Source organism: Pantherophis guttatus, chromosome 4 (genome assembly GCF_059756535.1).
Source record: "Pantherophis guttatus breed Tessera chromosome 4, ASM5975653v1, whole genome shotgun sequence".
NCBI classification, from domain to species: Eukaryota; Metazoa; Chordata; class Lepidosauria; order Squamata; family Colubridae; genus Pantherophis; species Pantherophis guttatus.
Genome location: NC_142066.1, coordinates 31,197,446 through 31,216,783, shown reverse-complemented (window position 1 = coordinate 31,216,783; position 19,338 = coordinate 31,197,446). Strand labels below are relative to the sequence as shown.

Genomic DNA, 19,338 nt, shown 5'->3' with positions numbered 1-19,338 from the left:
GTTTGAGAAACAGTAACTGAGGTAAAGTCATCCAGCTGGCTTTGTGCCCGAGGCAGGACTAGACCTCACAATCTTCTGGTTTCTGGCCCGATGCCTTTAACCTCTTCAAACTCAATTTCATTGAGGGCCACACCAAGATTGGGTTTGACCTTGGAGGGCCGGGTGGGGGGCTGGGCGTGGCCATGGTGGGGTTGACACGGGACCACACCTCCACAGACATGATTTTATAAACTTATAAAAATAGGGAGGCATACATTTCTGTGATTTTGTTTTTTTAATACTTACTTGATCACCTTATGAGAGAGAGATCAGATCAAGAAACTGACTCCATAGGAAGGCTAGAACTATAAATTATTGACATAGGCTATACCTGAAAAGTAAAATATTTTGTTTTTCCTCCCATATATAACCTTCTGAGTCAAGGACGGCCTCTTGGAACACTCCGGAGGTCCCATTTTGGGCCTGGAAGGCACTCTGGAGGCCAAAAGCGGTTGGGGGGGGGAACGGGGGACGCCAGTATTGGGTTTCAATTTTTTTTACTACCGGTTCTGTGGGTGTGGCATGGCTTAGTGGGCATGGCAGGGGAAGGATACTGTAAAATCTCCATTCCCACCCCACTCCAGGGGAAGGATACTGTAAAATCTCCATTCCACCCCCAATCCAGGGGAAGGTTACTGCAAAATCCCCATTTCCTCCCGATCAGCTGGGATTTGGAAGGCAGAGAATAGATGGGGGTGGGGCCAGTCAGAATTTTTACTATCGGTTCTCCGAACTACTCAAAATGTCTGCTACCGGTTCTCCAGAACTTCAGAATCTGTTGAAACCCACCTCTGCATCACGCCCCATTTTTGCTAGCAGAGGCACTGTGGGCCGATCCTTTGCTATTTCCAGACTGGCTCCACGGGCTAGATCTAAGCACCCTGCAGGCCGGATGTGGGCCGCGGGCCTTGAGTTTGACACCCTGGCTCTACATCAAACCAACTCTCAACTCCAGGTTACAGTATTTCCTTTAAAAGCACAGCAGGGAGACAAAGTATGCTACAGGTTCCTTCTCTTAAGGAGGTCCATTTAGTGGGACCAAGAAGAAGGGCCTTATCCGTGGTGGCTCCCTTCCTGTGGAACATCATCACTGTGGAGATAAGATTGGCCCTCACCTTGATACCCTTTTAAAAAGCCCTGAAGACATGGTTTTGCCAGTGGGCCTGGACATCCCAAGATAATGGAGCCCATCAATTGGTTTGTTTGATTGTTGTCACCAGGAGGCTAAGAGATTTTCTACTGGGATTCTATAAGCCACCAGGAGTCACCCTGAGTGAATTGGGCAACCACATAAATTTTCTTAATTGAATAAAAACACATATTTTTAACCACATCATCTTTCAAAAAACTGAGTTCAAGTTTCTTTTTCTCTGCATAATTTTACTCTCAGATTACCCTCACAGGATAGAGTAAACTGAGATCAATTCAGTGACTTTTATGTCAGGGTGGATCTCAAGACTCGCTTGGATGAGTTGGAACCATTTTTACATACCCATTGCCAGGGCTGAACACAACTTCCATGTCAGCGTCAGCAAAGGAAAACTTCGAGGAATAAGAATAGCAACAACACCTATAGAGAGACAAGTTTCATCAGAAATGGAGTGTTTCCATGGCTGCGTTCAGTACCTACAACAATCCTTTTTAGGGGCCCCCAAATGTGCCAAATTTTCTCTATTTTGGGATCTGTACAGGAAGCCTGCAGTCCAAGACCAAAACTTCCTATAGGTGTTATTTCTTAGAGAGGAACTCCAGACAGTCCTACCTAGCCAGCAAGTGTATTAATATAGTGGGGATTCTAGCTGAACCTACATTATAGTACACCACAAAACTGAATGCAAATCTTGTTGAACTTCAGGAGCTGACTTCTTTATTGAATTTTTAAAAGTTTTCAATTATTTATTACATACATTCATATAACTAGTCATGAGACTCAATTTGCAAAAATATCATACAATAAAGTTATGTTTGATATCTAAAGTGTTTTTCACCTCATTTAATAACAGAATAACAGAGTGGAAAGGGATGTTAGAGATCTTCTAGTCCAACCCCTGCTTAGACAGGAGACCCTATACAAATGGCTGAATTGTAGACAAATGGCTGTCCACTCTCTTCTTAAAAGCCTCCGGTGTTGAAGCAACATGCAATATTCATCCTTCAAATAATCCAAAAAATGTTGCAGCCTTAACAGTTAAACCTATCACTAGTGCCTGTTCTTATTTATTTTTTTATTACTATCAACCTTGCTGTGGGCTTTTATTGTAAAACATTAAGCTACTGTAGACAGCTGTACAAAAAATAAAGACTACAATGCAAAAAGCAAATGTAATTAAAGAAAATGGTTTACTACTGGACAATACACACAGTTTGCCTGTGACCCCAAATCTAATCACTAGGGATTAATGTTTGTGTGTGTGCGTGTGTGTGTGTGTGTGTGTGTGCGCGCGCGCGCCTGCATGACCCCATTAGCCTTTAAGCACATGGAAAGAGCTAGTAGTGTTCCTAGGTTTCCATCACAATGAATAGACATACCCAAATAAATTATGTTGAAAAAAATGAAGATAAAATTATTGATGTTGAAGGATTAGTTTAAGAAGCTGCGCAAAATCAGCCACAATTTTGGGAAGTGTTCATTCTGCCAGAACAGGTGTCGGCAACCCGTGGCTCCAGAGCCGCATGCGGCTCTTTCACTTCTCTGCTCCGGCTCCCTGCGGGTGATCCCACCACTGGCTGGGCCTGCCTCTCACCCTCCCCTCCCAGTCACTCCTCGCCTGGCCTAAGAAGGTAAGGGCGAACGCAGTGGATGGAGACTCGCTCCATATTCCAGAGCGGGAGCAAAATGCCCCTGTACTTGCTGGATCTCGCGGGCGCTTCTTCTGGCGGCTTGCTGTTGCCTCCCGGATGTCAGTTGCTATGATGCCCACCTCCCGCTGATTGTCGGCGTGCTGCTAGTTTGCCATCTTCAGTGGGCTTCGAAGTGGCAGCGGCAGCAGCAGCACCAGAGTGACTGGTATGCACAGATTCAAGACATGCACGCTTCTCCCGGCCTCCTCCTGTGGCGGGGGAGGCAGTTGCGCCTTGGATGGAAGGGGGAGACTCTGCAGTTGCCAGTGCGCTCCTTGGTTGCCCTGCACCTGATTTGCTCCAGAGATGCTGCAGCTCCTGTCACTCCATTTGCACATTGGCTCATTCTGGAGACCGAGTACTGGATGACTGTAACGATCTGTCTCTATCTGTGCCTGGCCCACCGGACCTTGCCAGGCACACAAGAATTGTTCATGTGCCTGATTTGTCCCAGATAAGTGGCTTCGCACCTGCATGGGTAATTTACATTATTCTGTCTGTTCTTGTGCAAACTCACTCACTCACACAGACAGACATACTGAGATTCAATGGGGAAGAGCCGTCTTTTATACCCAAACGCTATTCTTGCAGCAATCTGCTCTTGCACATGAATGCAGAATGGCTAGGAAGGGGGCTTCTTTCAAATATGCACTCACTTGTTGGGGTTTTTTATTTAGGGTTCTTAGAGCAGACCTTTCACATCTGTTCTCTCTCTCTTTCTCTGTCTCCAGACATCAGATTCCCACTATCCTCCACCAGTGTGGGGGAGAGGGAAGAAGAAACGGAGGGAGGGAAGGAAGGAGGGAGGGAGAGAGAGAGAGAGAGCCATGCCGCACAGAAAAGAAAACAACGGGAGCCACAAAACCTGGATAGGCGTGACTGGGGGATGTCATGTGACTGGGTGGGAGTGACATTGAGTTGGCCACGCCCACCCAGGTTTTGTGGCTCCTGGGTTTTTCTTTTCTATGGGAAATGGGTCCAAATGGCTTTTTGAGGGAAATGGGTCCAAATGGCTCTTGGAGGGAAATGGGTCCAAATGGCTCTTGGAGGGAAATAGGTCCAAATGGCTCTTTGAGTGTTTAAGATTGCAGACCCCTGTACTAGAAGGTAGACTATAAAGACTGGAGACCAAGGTAAGGTCACCCATTTCTCCCCACCCAATAGCAATATCTAAGTAGCCTTCATTCGGTGTCTCCAATTCACTCCCCCCTACCAAAAATACAGTTAGATGCAAAAAAAAAAAAAAAAGCCTCTTTATGTACAGATATTCTATATACAGATAGTCCTCCACTTACAATACTTCGTTTACGGATGGTTCAAAGTTACAAAGGCACTGAAAAATGTGACTTTTGACCATTTTTCATAGTTACAATCTTTACAGCATCCACATGATCATGTGATCAAAATTGAGATGCTTATGCCCTTTGCTGTGTCCCGGGGTCATGTGATCACCTTTTGAGACTTTCTGACAAGCAAAGTCAATGGGAAATCAGATTCAATATAACAATCAGGTTACTAATTTATCAACTGCAGTGATTCACTTAATAACTGCGGCAAGAAAATTGCAAAATGGGGCAAAACTCACTTAACAAATATCTCTCTTAACAACAGAAATTTTGGGCTCAATTGTGGTCGTAAGTTAAGGACAACCTGTACAACCCAGTCCTTAATTTCAGAAGCATTGCAATCTTTATAAACAATCCTCTCCTTTCTTTGATCATTACTGCATTATCATACATGACAAGGGCATTCCGAATAGTCAAAGTCAAGTCATTTCAAGCTTCCAATGTGCCCTGTTCCTGTTATGGCCATTTTGTTGGTATTTCAAGTGTCAACAGGTCATTACAAGATTCAGGAGCTTTCAGGAGATCAAAACAACCTGCTATGAACTTGTAACCATTACATAGAACCTAAAACCAAGCGTTTCAACCTTTTCATTCTCTTCTCGTGCAGAAGTCTCCAAACTTGGCAATTTTAAGACTTGAGGACTTCAACTCCCAGAATTCCCCAATCAGATCTCAGCTCCAGTGTTCAGTGCTTCGGGGGGGTGGGGTGGGGCAGATAAACCCCATGCTAGGAAAACCTGACTAAATAGGACGCCGGGTGTTTTTTCCAGGCTAAGATTCCAGTCTCCCCAGCTTACCAAGAGGTTGCCAGTTGCTCATCTGTTCCTCCATTAGTTGGGCCCATCCTGCGTAGTGGTAGAAATGGCGTACAACCAAAGGGAGATCTGCTTCTTGGCTTTCACGGATCAGGTTTCCACTGTCGAGACTCTCCAGAATGCTGAGCAGCCGCTGATGTTTCTGGATGGTCCTGGCAATACTGTGGGAAGAGGCAACTTCAGATAAAGCACAGCTGGACTGAATGGCTGCAAATGTTGCAGTTCGAGGACCAGCTGAGAGGAATAAGCTATAGCAGTGTTGGCTAACCTTTTTGCCGTTGTGCCAAAAGTGGAGAGAGCACAAGGGGGTCGGGTGTGTGCCCATACCCATTAATTCAATGCACCCCGCCCACCACGCATGCACACATGATTCCCCCTTCCCCCGTGCAACCCCTGCTTTTGGCACATGATGGCACGGTGGGCCCAGTAGGCCTGTTTTTCACCCTCCCCAGACTCCAGTGGCTTTCTTGGAACCTGGGGAGGGTGAAAATAGCCTTCCCCCGCCCCCCTCCCCGGAGGCCCTCTGGAGGCTGGAAACAGCCGGTTTTCTGACTCCTGGTGGGCCCAGAAGGCCCAAAAATCAGCTGACCAGTGCACGCATGTGCGCTGGAGCTGAGCCAGGGCAACGCTTGCATACCCATAGATATGGGCTCGCATGCCCATAGATATGGGCCTTCCAAGACCGAGTGGCTGTGGTTTCCGGCGTCCCGTCATAGTCAGTTGACTCCATCACTGACTATTGGGGGTGAGATCTTGACCCCCTCAGAGAGGGCTCGCAACTTGGGTGTCCTCCTGGACATGCAGCTGTCCCTGGAAGACCATCTGACAGCTGTGGCCAGGGGGTCTTTTTATCAGGTTCGCCTGATTTACCAGTTGTGTCCCTTTCTGGATTGGGACTCCTTACGCACAGTCACTCACGCCCTCGTCACTTCCCGTCTGGACTATTGTAACGCTCTCTACATGGGGCTTCCCTTGAAGAGCACCCGGAGGCTCCAACTGGTCCAGAATGCGGCCGCGTGGGTAATTATGGGAGCGACCCGATGCTCCCATGTAACACCGCTCCTGCGCAAGCTGCACTGGCTCCCGGTGGTCTTCTGGGTGCGATTCAAGGTGTTGGTTGCCACCTTTAAAGCACTCCATGGCATGGGCCCTGGGTATCTACGAGACCGCCTTCTGCCACCGATAGCCTCCCATCGACTGGTACGCTCGCACAGAGAGGGGATCCTCCGGGTGCCGTCAGCTAGACAATGCCGGCTGACGACCCCCAGGGAGAGAGCATTCTCTGTGGGGGCCCCTACCCTCTGGAATGAGTTGCCCCCGGAGATTTGTAGGATTACCGACCTGCGTACCTTTCGCCATGCCCTAAAAACATTACTATTCCAACAAGCAGGGCTGGCCTAAATAATAATAATATTTTTACTATTTTAATGGGTTGTTTTATTAGAATTTTCGGCCAATTGATTTAATTGTTTTAACTTGTTTTTAATTTTTCTATTGTCATTGTTTTATTTCTGGCTGAACACCGCCCTGAGTCCTTCGGGAGAAGGGCGGTATAGAAATTTAATAAAATAAATAAATATGGTTCCATGTGTCACCTGTGGCATGCGTGCCATAGGTTCTCCATCACGGAGCTATAGCATGTTAAGAAAGAAAGAAACTCTTCTTCTCCACTTACGACCAGTCGTTTATAACCATTCAAATGTACGACGGATCTCCACAGGATTACTTATAACCCAGATTTTAATGTCTGACAATTAGCCCATCCCATGGCCACGTAATTGTATTTTGGACACTCAGCAAGTGACAATATTTATGGCCATTTACAGTATCCTGCAATCATGTGATCACAAGTCACCTTTTTTCCCCTGGAAATTGATGTTTATTTCTGGTTTCCTTTGCTGACAATGGATTTGCTTAATGACCACAGTGTTCACTTAATGATTGTGGTGTTTGCTTAACACCCACCACTAAAAAGACTATAGGGCACGATCACATGGTGACTTGCTTAACAACGAGCACAACGTATGACTGTAATTCTTGATCATAAGTCATAGATGCTGCCAGCAAACCAGGTGACCTATGGATTCCGAATTCCCCAGGTACTATGGCTTTTAATTAAAATTCTGGAGGATGAAATACATTTATCTGGAGAATGCCAAGGCAGAGGATCTTCAGCTACGCCAACTTTAAGATGTGTGGACTTCAATTCTGTTTGGCTAGGGCAGAGTAGTTCCCCAACCTTTCTGGCTTTGAAGACCGGTTTGGGGGGGGGGGGAGATGGGATGGTTCCGCACGAGCAGCTGGCAAGTGTGCGCACACACACAGCTCCATTTACATGAGTGGCAGGCATGCTCACCCTTTGCTTGTGCAAATGGGAGCATGCGCATGTGTTCGCCTGCTGCTTTCTGCAGCCGAGTTCCGAACGGCTCATGATTCAGTACTGGGCTGCGGCCTGGGGACCCCAGAGCTAGGGAATTCTGGGTGTTGAAGTCCACACATCTTAAAAGTTGCAAGTTTAAAAAAACTGAACTGTAGGTGCTGTACCATGGCATAGCTTCTTTCAAAACTCTTAGAAATTAACACTTTGAGAATTCTATTAAAGATCATTTAGAACTCTGGTTTCCAATGATACCTGAAAAAAAAAATTAGACAGTGATGATTCTGGATGGTCCTAGCTACACATGTTATGACTAAAATAGTAAGTGTGGTGTACAGGTAGTCCTCGACTTACGACTACAATTGAGCCCAAAATTGAGTGAGACAGTTATTAAGTTAATTTTGCCCCATTTTATAATCCTTCTTGCCACAGTTGTTAAGTGAATCACTGCAGTTGTTAACTTGGTAACATGGTTGTTAAGTGAATCTGGCTTCCCCATTGAATCTTCCTGTCAGAAGGTCACAAAAAGAGTTCACATGACCCCAAGACACTGCAACCATCATAAATATGAACCAGTTGACAAGCATCTGAATTTCGATCACGTGACCATGGGGATGCTAAAACAGTCGAAAGTGTGAAAAACGGTCATAAGTCACTTTTTTCAATGAGGTTGTATTTTCAAAAATCACTAAATGAACTGTTGTAAGTCAAGGATTACCTGCAGTTGTTACAATTCTGCAATCACCCTGGTCCAGGACATAGGTGGAGAATGCCCAGATGTTACTGAATTACAGCTCCTAGCATCTCTCACTACAAACAGACAAACCACTGTTTCTCCAATCTATACTCAAAGATACCTATTGTATTCATTTAGCAACTGTTGGAAGTTATAACAGCATAGAAAAAAGTGATGCGACTAGTTTTCACACTTACGACCGTTGCAGCACCCCCGTGGTCACATGATCAAAATCACTTGCAAATTGGCATGTATTTGTGACAGATGCACTATACCAGGGTGATGTGATTCCCATTTGTAACCTTCCCAGCTGGCTTCCCACAAAGTAAATGGGGAAGCAGATTCACTTAATGACTGCTGGATTTACTTAATAATTCCACCAATTCACTTAACAACTGTGGCAAAAATGGTGCAAAATGCAGCAAAACTCACTTAACAACTGCCTCACTTAGCAATGGACTGCTTTGATAAAAGAGAGAAAAAAATCACAATTACTTTTTTTTTTTTGCTTTAATTTATATGCCGGCCTTCTCCAGAGACTCAGGGCAGCTTATAATGTGTTAAGCAATAGCCTTCATACTTTTGTATATTTATACAAAGGCAGCTTATTGCCCCCACAATCTGGGTCCTCATTTTACCTACCTTTGAAAGGATGGAAGGCTGAGTCAACTTTGAGCCTGGTGAGATTTGAACTTGCAGTAATTGCAACCAACAGATGTTAATAACAGTGCTTTTAGTCCACTGTACTACAGGCTCTTTTACTTTTGTTTCTAGTTGGAAACCACTTCTGGACTTTGTACTGAAACTTTGATTTTGGGTTTTACCAATTAGATAATTTGTTGTTAAAAAAATGGCCGGTTTATACTATTATGGTATGTAAAAGTAAAAAAATTGAGGTTTGATGGTATTGTCTTATTCTACTGCACCGTCGGCAGTCAATAGCTTTTTTTTTCTTTTCCCCCCTCTTCCTTTCTCTTTTTCCTCCCCAATTTTTCCTATTATTTGCTTTTGTATTTTTGTATTTTATATTACCCCTCACATCCTGGACATAAACTGTTTTAACTTCTTCCCTCATGGTGACGCTATAGGGCACTGCACGCCAAAATAACCAGACACAAGGACATTTTTTTCTCCCATGCCATCTCTTTGCTAAACGACTAATTCCCACAACACTGTCAAACTACTTAGTAGGGCTCTGTTACTATTATCCTTCTTGTCTTTCCTATTACCTATCTCCTTATCTTATGATTATAGCTTTGTTGCTTGTATCTTACAATTTATATTGTTTTGTTTAGTATCCTAGTAAGATTTATGTTGTTTGCTTATTTAGTACCCTATGACTATCACTTATGGTTATGTATTTCATGATGAATATGATCATGATTTGTCACTTTTTGCTTGTATGTACATTAACAATTTATGCACTGGAGACAAATTCCTTGTGTGTCCGATCACACTTGGTCAATAAAGAATTCTATTTCTATTCTATTCAAAACTGAAGAAAGCTGAACAACTGCCTTGTTTAGCAGAACTTGGGGGCGCAATTGTAGTCATAAGTAGAGGACTATCTGTAAGTCGCCAAGATTACCCTCTTGTGACTGCCTCTTACTTGTAAAGGTGTCGGGCTCGAACATGGCCGGGGAGTAGACTCCAACTTTCATAGGCTACTTTAGCAGCCTGAACAGCTTTGTCCACATCTTCTTTCTTGCCTTGGATTGTGGTGGCCAGTGGATCCCCTAAAGGAGAGGAGGGAGAAGAAAAGAGGGGTAGTTTTTTCTCCTGAAAAGTCTAACCTGAAATAACAGTATCAATAGCACTTGGACTTATACACTGCTTCACAGTGCTTTACAGCGCTCTCTAAGCAGTTTACAGAGTCAGCATATTGCCCCCAACAATCTGGGTCCTCCGTTTACCGACCATGGAAGGATGGAAGGTTGAGTCAGGTTCGAACTTCCTGCAGTGGGCAGAATCCACCTGGAATACTGCATTCTAACCACTGCACCATCACAGGTTGATTGAAAGGTTCAGAAACTCTTAGCAATTTTGGGAAGCAGGATCTGCTGTCATTTTAAGGAATACAGTCTGCCTTTTTTTGAAGGGGAAGGAGATATTAGCAGCAATCACTACAGTTTTGGGAGTTGGGATCAAGTAAGTGTCAGCGTTCCAAGTAATGCACCCATAGAAAGCAGAACACGGAGGCAGGCAAGTTCCTCAAAGAACAGTTTATTGGATACATCATATTGGCACAACTGGTAAAAGCTGACTCTGAAAGTTCCAGCGGCTTTCCCCTAATTAAAAAGTAAAAGTTTCCCTGTTTTCCCCAAGTCACAGTTCACGCTGTCCAATCAAGATGCTGGCTGGTTCCTAAGTTACTTCACTCCTCCTCTGGCTAGCTACCTGTTAGAATGTCCTTGGTTCCCACAAGAAAATCTTTTTGTTTTGGCTACAAAACCACATCTAGCTATTTCCCCCCTCCCTGTCCCTTCTTCAGCCCTGCTTTGTGGCAATCCTGAAGCCTCAGCCAGGTTCACTTCAGGGTTGACAGTAAGGCAATGTGAATGACCTTCGGCATCTCTTTAGCCCTGGTTTATCACCAGTTTCGTGGCATCACAAGCAGCACAGAAAATATAACCTTTCCAGCCTCAGAGAAATTGGGTTTTTGGAGCAGAAGCATATAAAATACTAAATCAATGTTTCTCTACCTTAGCAAGTTTAAAATGGGTGGCCTTCAATTCCCAGAATTCCCCAACCAGCAGAAATGTAACCTCCCACAAAAGCCAGCCTCCCTTGTAACCTCCCACAAAAGCCAGCCATCTTTACCTGTGTTGGGATTCTTGATTGTGTAGGTATCTCGCCCATCTGGTTTCAGCCACTTGCCCTTTATAAAGTGTCCCAATTTACGACCATGAGATTCCAGCCAGGACTGAAGAGAAAGAGGGAAATGTCAGGTTATAGGGAAAAGAAGAATTTACTCTATACCTATTTGGAAGAATTGGAATCTTCTTCAAATAATAATGGATACTTTCCCAGAAAACAGGAGGGAACAGCCAGTTTCAGAGAGGGAACCTGTAGCTTCAAAAAGCTGCTAGACTAACAGGCCATGCTGTTAGGCCTAGCCAAGTCAGGGCTGAAAGGAGATCCATTAGCATAACATTTGGAGATCCACTGTTTCCCTACCCAGTGATCTAGCCTAATTGAGAGGAAAGACCAGAACACTCAGCCTTTAGCATTGCAGGTAGTCCTCGACTTACAACTATTCATTTAGCGACTGTTCAAAGTTACAATGGCACTGAAAAAAGGGCCTTGCAACCAGTCTTCACACTTACAAGCATCCCCAAGGTCACATGGTGAAGATTCAGGTTCAAAATACCAGCATGTATTTACAATGGTTGCAGTGTCCCAGTGTCATGTGATCCCCATTTATGACCTTCCCAGTTGGCTTTTGACAAGTCAACGGGGGAAGAATTCGCTTAATCTTTTAGTCTAATCCCCTGCTCAGACAGGAAACCCTATGCCATTTCAGACAAATGGTTGTCCAATCTCTTCTTAAACACTGGAAGGAGGTTGGACTAGAAGACTTCTAAGGACCCTTCCAACTCTGTTGTTCTGTTCTGTTCTGTTCCATTCCATTCCATCTGTCAAACTGTAGGATTGTTTCAACTAAGAGAGTAATGAATTGTGTTCTGTTTGCACATCAGGTTGTTTTGTAAATAACAGTGTTCCTAAATCAGGTGTCCTGATTTGGGGGCAGTTCAAAAAGCTCAGTTTTGAGTATCTTCAACACTCTAATAGTCAATGTTGGAGTAATACGGCAATAGCTACCAGGTTGTGGAAAATTCGAAGCTTATTAAGTATATTGGTGCATTGATATACAGCTAGTTTAGTATAGGTAGTTCTCAACTGGGACCATAATTGGGACCATAATCTCCATAGCTTAATAAGGCAGTTGTTAAGGAAGTCTGTTCCAATTTTACATTTGTGTGTGTGTGTGTGTGTGTGTGTGTAGTAGTAGTAGTAGTAGTAGTAGTAGTAGTAGCTTCATATATCACATATCATCCATCGTTTTCTAATAAGTTCTCGTTTGAGCTAGTAAGCATTCCATGCAAGAGAATTTGCTATACAGCTGGTTATCTTCCTCACTGCCACAGCCAACTTCTAACTCAGTTTGAATAAAGAAGAGGACTAACTTCTTCAAGTTCAGAGTTTCTCTAAAGCCTAATATGAAAATGTCTAATTTGAAATACCAAAAGACTGAGTACTTCACTTTTCCAAAACTTGTTTTAAATATTAAAGTCTCTTGAATGTTAATCATAAATACACACACATTTGTGCCTTCAAGTCAGTTTTTGTCTCTTGGCAACTGCCTGTACTATCTTTGGCAAGATGGAAGTGGTTTGCCATTGCCCACTTCATAGGGCTGAGAGAGAATGAATGGACCAAGGACACCCTTTGTCCCTAAGGCAGGACTAGAACTCATGGTCTTCCAGTTTCTAGCCCGATACCTTAATTACTACATCAAACTAACTATCCACAAAATCAAGATACTTTGTCATCAGCATGCCATAGTCAATTACATTAATCAGATGTAATTATCCAGAATGTGCCATCCATTAATGGGGGTCAGCTATCTTCTACTATAAAACATTTTAGCTGTTTTAGTGTAGAAACTTGTCCCTGCTCTTCATAAAAAACCCCTGCAAGCACCAGATGTCTAAAAATGTAGTATGGATTGCTTTTCCACTAGAAATAAAGATAATCCCTGATGTAACACCACAATTGAACTCCAAATATATGTTGTTAAGTGAATTTTGCCCCATTTTACGACAGTTGTTAAGTGAATCACTGCACTTGATAAGTTGGTAACATGGTTGTTAAATGAATCTGGTTTCCCCATTGATTTTGTTTGTCAAAAGATTGCAAAAGGTGATCACATGACTTTGGGAAACAGCAACAGTCAAAAGTACGAATCAGTTGCCAAGCATTTAAATTTTGATCACATGATCATGGGGCTGCTACAAAGGTTGTGTGAAAAACGGTCATTAATCACTTTTTCAGTGCCATTGTACCTTTGAACAGTCACTAAATGAACTGCTATAAGTCGAGGACTACCTGTACTGTTTTCATTCATTTTCAAATCTATGCAGAGATATTCACTGAGTGATCAATTAGTTAAACCTAACGGTTAAGAAACACAGTGCTAGACTGTAGAAAGGTAGCTTAAAACTGTCAAGGATTTCAAGGTTAAAATAATTATTACAGAGAATCTAACCCTATTGTAAGAATTACTATGGAATGGTGGGAGAGAATGAGATTGTCCCCAAAAAACACTAATTCAGCTTGAATGCAAGTATACAAAAGCCAAAGTTTGAAACCGTCAAGAAGAAAGGCTGGAAAACATTTCAACCTGGGTCTCACCAGATGTTTTTATCTAGAATTCCCTATCAGTTATGTTGTTCAAGGCTCATGAGAATTACAAGCTGGGTTCCAATACATTAGCAATAGCACTTAGACTTATATACCACTTCAGTGCTTCAAGTCTAAGTCTAAGCAGTTTACAGTCAGCATATCACCCCCAACAATTTGCGTCCCCATTTTACCGACCTCGGAAGGATGGAAGGATGAGTCAACCTTGAGCCTGTGAGAATCAAACTGCCAAACTGCTGGCAGCCGGCAGTCAGCAGAAGTAGTCTGCAGTACTGCATTCTAACCATTGTGCTACCACGGCTCTTAAAGCCACATTAAATCCAAATGTGGCCTGTTTACCTTGGATTTGGGATTGTACAAACTCAACCACCAGTTTATTCATTTGCTATAATTGAACAAACAAGACAGTTTGGTCTAGTGGTTAAGCCATTAGGCTAGAAACTGGGAGACTGTGAGTTCTAGTCCTGCCTTAGGTATGAAAGCTGGCTGAGTGATTTGGGGCCAATCAGCAGCAGATCATTAGTTCTCATCCCACCTTAGGCATGAAAATCAGCTGAGTGATTTTGGCTCAATCACTCTCTCTCAGCCCAATTCATTTCACAGGGTTGTTGTGGGGAGAATAGGAGGAAGAAAGAGTATTATATAGGTTCACTGCCTTATTTATAAAAATAATAAAAGTGGGATAAGTAGTCCCTCCACCTCCAAAAAAATGCTCCAGAGGAAGAGATTTAAGCTAGTGAGATATGAAGGGCTGCTGTAAAGCCTGGGAAACCTTTAACAGCAGGGGCTCCTGAACCCTGCCCTCTTTACAAGATCCCTCTTCAGAGTCTTTGCAGACATCTTTATTTTGATTCTCTTCCTTTACATGCCCAGGCCCATTCGTCCCCTTGTCTTCTCCTCCTGCTTCCTTCTCCTTCTGGCTCTTGGTCCACATTTGCCGAATCCAAGCCATCTCAGCTACCCAAAGCTGCCGATCCTTCTCCCGTTGAGCTTTCTCTTCTTCCCATAGTCCTTGAAATAGCTTTTCTCTCTCTCTGAAATGTGTCCGGATATCCCGCACCAACTCATCAAATTTGTCATCCCAAGGTCTCTTCCTCCTGTTCCGGAGCTGGGCCAACTTCTCGCGTGTGCTCAGCAGATTCCGTGACCTGGAAAAAGCTGGTGGCAGGGAGGAATGAGATGATATTACTCAAATGGCAGAGATAAAGACCAAAACTATGTTACCGGAGCTCTCCAAACACGAGAACCAGCCTCTGACATACATATACCAATGAAGCAGCATGTCCTTTCATCATTCATATAGACAAAGTGAGGTTCAAAGAATCAAGAGGGGAGTTATTAACATACATAAGGAAATCTAGTGTAGAAACATCAAAAGATAAAAACAGTATCCCTAAAACCCATGTAATTCAGTGAATATTAAATGTCTGGGGCAAAAAAAAACAATAGAGGGAGTATCGTTGGAAAAAGGGAATAAGAAAAGCACAGCAAATTTAAATACAGGTTCTCAACTTATAGCCATAATTGAGCCCAAACTTTATGTTGCTAAATGAGAAATTTGTTAAGCAAGTTTTTACAACTTTTCTTGCCACATTTGTTAAGTGAATCACTGCAGTTGTTAAATTAGTAACACAGTTACTAATGAGTCAAGTTTCCCCATTGACTTAGCTTGTCAGAAGGTTGCAAAAGGTGTACCAATTCAGACAAATAATTGTCCAATCTCTTCTTAAAAACCTCCAGTGTTGGAGTATTCACAACTTCTGAAGGCTAGTTGTTCCACTGATTAATTGTTCCAATTGTCAAGAAACTTATTCTTAGTTCTAGGTTGTTTCTCTCCTTGATGACATTCCACCCATTGCTTCTTGTCCTGACTTCAGTTGCTTTGGAGAATAGCTTGACTCCCTCTTCTTTGTGGCAGCCCGAGATATTGGGACACTGCTATTATGTCACCCCTAGTCTTTCCTCTCCATAAACTAGGCATACCCAGATCCAGCTACCGTTCTTTATATGTTTTAGCCTCCAGTCCCCTAATCATCTTTGTTGCTTTTCTCTGCACTCTTTCTAGAGTCTCCACATCTTTTTTACATTGTGGTGACCAAAACTGGATGCAGTATTCCAAGTGTGGCCTTACCAAGTCATTATAAAATGCTACAGTATTAACACTTCACGTGATCTTGATTCTATCCCTTGGTTAATGCAGTCTAGAATTATGTTGGCTTTTTTGGCAGCTGCAGCACACTACTGGCTCATATTTAAATGATTGTCCACTAGGACTCCTCCCAGAGTTACAGAGATAAAAGTGAAGGTGAAACAGTTCAATCAGGCTTTTAAACAGCAATTCACCTGCTTATCTCTGGCACTTAATATCTGAAACTTTTAACTGAGAAACCCTGCAAACCGGCACTTATTGGAAATGAGAGATACGAATCTGAGCAGTTGGCAAAATTGTTCCAGTTTTTAGCTCACATCCCTGGGAATCAATTCCACTGAACTCAAGGGGACTTTATTTCTAAGTAAGGAGATCAGAGATGAAGGGATTGATGACCCCAAGTCCATTCCTTCTCTGATGTCTGGATAAAGCCGATTTCCCTCTCCTCCCCTACCCCGGATTTCACTGCTCCCTTTTCTACTCACCTCTCCGCTTTACCCCGGATCTCCAGGGAGCGCCCAGATGTCCCGGGGTCTCCTGCTGAAGCAGAGGCTCCTCCACCATCCTAGATCTGCCAGGGACATCCCCTGGAGAGTTTTCCGGAGCAGGGTAGAGGTAAGCCCCATCTGCTCCCCTTCCTCCTCCGCGGGGGTCGGCTTCTTCCCGCGGGGGGCTCTTCTCTTCCTTGATCACGCCACCGACCACCTGACGGTGCAGGATCGAGGGCTCCGCATAGATCACGCTCCCGGCAGCCGCTTGAGAAGAGGACGATGAATAGGCGGAGGCGCCGGCAGGCTCGCCCGGCGGCTCCGGATCGCTGCTGTCGGTGACGGAGGCCTGGGTCCAAGCGTATTCGTCCTCCGGGGGCTGCGGATCAGGATCGAGCTCCGGATCGCTTTCCTCCTTGACCACCACCTGGCACCACGGAGCGCCGTCTCCCCGGGAGCTGCTTCCCCCGCCGCCCAGGATGGCGTCGAGCTCGTGAAAGAAGCGGCAGCGCTGGCGGGCGACGCCGTCTTGCAGCTTGGCTTGCTTGTAACTTTTCTTGAGGTCTTTGCCTTTCGTCCGGCATTGATCCTCGTCGCGGAAGTAGCCCTTCTCGGCCATGCGCTCGGAGATCCACTGGTAAACGTCGGCATTCCGGTGGCACCGGTTGAGCTGCGCCTGGATGGATTCCTCGCCCCACAAGGCGAGGAAATCCAGGGTCTCCCGGTGACTCCAAGTGGCCGCCCGAGTTCGAGGCACTTTAGGGCGATCCGTCGACCTCGGGCCCAGGAAGGAAGAGGGGGAAGGAGAGGACATCCCGGGGCGGGAGTGGAAGCGGGGTCGGTGGGTGGCAGGAGCAGAAGGATCAAATCAAATGAAGTGGGGGGAGGGGGAAACGATCTGCCACCTCTGTTTAATTAAAAATCCAATCCCGGTGCATGCCGGGATGTACCCCCCCCCCTCCCTAACCCAGAAGACCGAGCGAGGCGGGTACCTCCGCGGTAGCACGTAACCCGAGGTGGGACTTACTGCGCAACTATTGGCCAACGAGCCCGTGGTATGCATATGAACCTGATTTAAATCGGGACTCTGGAGCCGTCTGCGCCGGCGCGATGGGGGGCGAATTTGCTTTGTACCCCCGCGACAGCAGAGTTGTTACCTCCCTGGGAACCCCGGTATCAAAGCGGTTCTCACGTTCTGGGCTGCTTTCTCTTCTACTCCTGATTTTGCACGGCGTCTGAAGGTTCCCCCTCTCCCCAGCTGCATCTAATCCGGTTTTGTTTTAAGGAGAAGTGGCGAAGGCGTTGTTAACCTGGGACTGAATCGCACTAGTTATTCCGGATTTCTACACCGAAAGGGACCGCCAGCAAACTCGTATTAGCGATTGGAAATTCGGAGTCGATCGAATTCGTCTGAAACTTCAGAGGTGGCGAAGCGGGAATGACATTGAATAACGGACTCCGCAAGGAAAGTTTTCTTTCACACTCCTCCAACCCCCACCCCACCCCCTGCCGCTCAATTGCTCCAGACGGGACACGGGCTGTTTGTCAGACACGCTCATCCTCCTTCGTTGAAGTTTGGTTTGTTCAGGTACCCAAACTTTTCGGATTCGGAGGAAGCTGAGTCAAAGACTTACGATTACTATCCATTGAATAGTCTCCCACTTATGGGCTGGTACTATATTCATGTATCATTCAAACCCCAAGTTTAGGGCTAAAGCTGATTTTAGAGCGCGGTTTCAACCCTGCCAGAGAGAAGTTTCCAAAAACACAGCCGACTTACTCCGATGCAGGAAAAAGCAAAATACTGAACACAATATGGAAGTTACTACGGGTCCTAAAGCTTGAGCTAAAACTCTTCATTTTGATTTTCTCAGCAAAGATGAGATTTCCTTAGCCAGATTTCCTTGGCTAAGGAAAAGGCTACGTTTGTCAATTAAAACTAGTGGAAGGAACCGGGGCAGAAGCGCTGCCGATCGTATAAAGAGAGGTGCAACGCCCGCTCGAGCGTCCACCAATAGTGCTTCGTCTTTAGAAGCGCCAAAATAACCTAAATAACGAATACACGCGGAAGTGACACGTCCTGAACCTGGATTATCAGTGAAATCCGCCGTATCCGAGCAGGACCGGGAGTTCAGCCAGCGAAGCTTGCTGCTGTAGAGGGAGCGAAGGTCAGGGACAGAGGCGAGTGGGAGGCGGCGGGATTGGGGATAGAAAAAAGCTAAAATGTGGGGTCAAAAAAAGTGCCTCTTGGGGACTGTGTTTTGGGGGGGAGGAATCAGGATAGATCAACGTCTCCCCGGGCTCGTTTTGGAACCTCTCCTTTGCAAAGCTCGGTTCCCAGCAGCTGCAAACCACGATGGCTTAATGACGCTTGTTGAGTAAGTTATTTCCTCCGCGCTGAGCTCCTACAGCTTTGTGGTTTAGCGCGACGCGGGAATCCAAATTACTTTCCTTCGGAGCCCACAGATCGCGTTCCTCTTACGCCTACCAGATCCTGCGCTCTCCGCCGGGAGGGGGGAAGATCAGACGTGAGAGGGGATCCCTTACAGTCCCTTACCTGGGCTGCCCCAAGCGCCTCCGGGACCGGCCCATACTCCATGGATCTGTAGAGATCGTACACTGAAGGGGTCCCGCAGCTGCTTTCCGTCGCTGAGAAGCCGGCCATTGACTCCAGTCTGGATTGCTCGGTTCCTGATAGCAAAAAGCAGCAACCTCCCAACTGAACAGCATCCCCTTCGCTTTAATAGAGAGTCACTTCCGACCTCCCAACTGCCATAGAGTTCAGCTACTTGCAGAGAGGAGTCGAGACGTAAGGCTAGAGGGCGGAACATGCGGACTATAGAGAGAGAACGTACTGACTACAATCAGTGAGACCGTAGCATAGAGCAGCAGCGCGCCCCTTTCCCCCTCAAATTGATACCTAGATAGCTTGGTTATTTTTCAAAATGATATGCTCCAAACAAAAACAAACGTACACCGCCGGCAAAAATATTTTCAAAGTAGAATTTAATCTTCCAGGACAATTTTGACACTATTCACACACACCCTTTTCACTTGCTAATGGACTAGGAATAGGAGATAACTAAAAGAATGCAGGAATCTAGCATTTCAGTCTAACATAGT

At 45.1% G+C, this 19,338-nt stretch overlaps 1 protein-coding gene across 1 annotated transcript in view; it reads right to left on the bottom strand.

The window, feature by feature from the left end:
- ALDH16A1 (aldehyde dehydrogenase 16 family member A1) overlaps positions 1 to 18,986 on the bottom strand; it is a 49,720-nt gene extending 30,734 nt beyond the window's left edge. The window contains exons 1-6 of the mRNA XM_034423258.3: positions 16,213 to 18,986; positions 14,351 to 14,736; positions 10,975 to 11,077; positions 9,764 to 9,890; positions 5,024 to 5,202; positions 1,532 to 1,609 (exon numbers count right to left, since the gene is read on the bottom strand). Coding sequence (XP_034279149.2) covers positions 1,532 to 1,609; positions 5,024 to 5,202; positions 9,764 to 9,890; positions 10,975 to 11,077; positions 14,351 to 14,736; positions 16,213 to 17,029 — 1,690 coding nt within the window. The 5' untranslated portion in view covers positions 17,030 to 18,986. The remainder of the gene's footprint in view (positions 1 to 1,531; positions 1,610 to 5,023; positions 5,203 to 9,763; positions 9,891 to 10,974; positions 11,078 to 14,350; positions 14,737 to 16,212) is intronic.
- Positions 18,987 to 19,338: the final 352 nt, after the last annotated feature.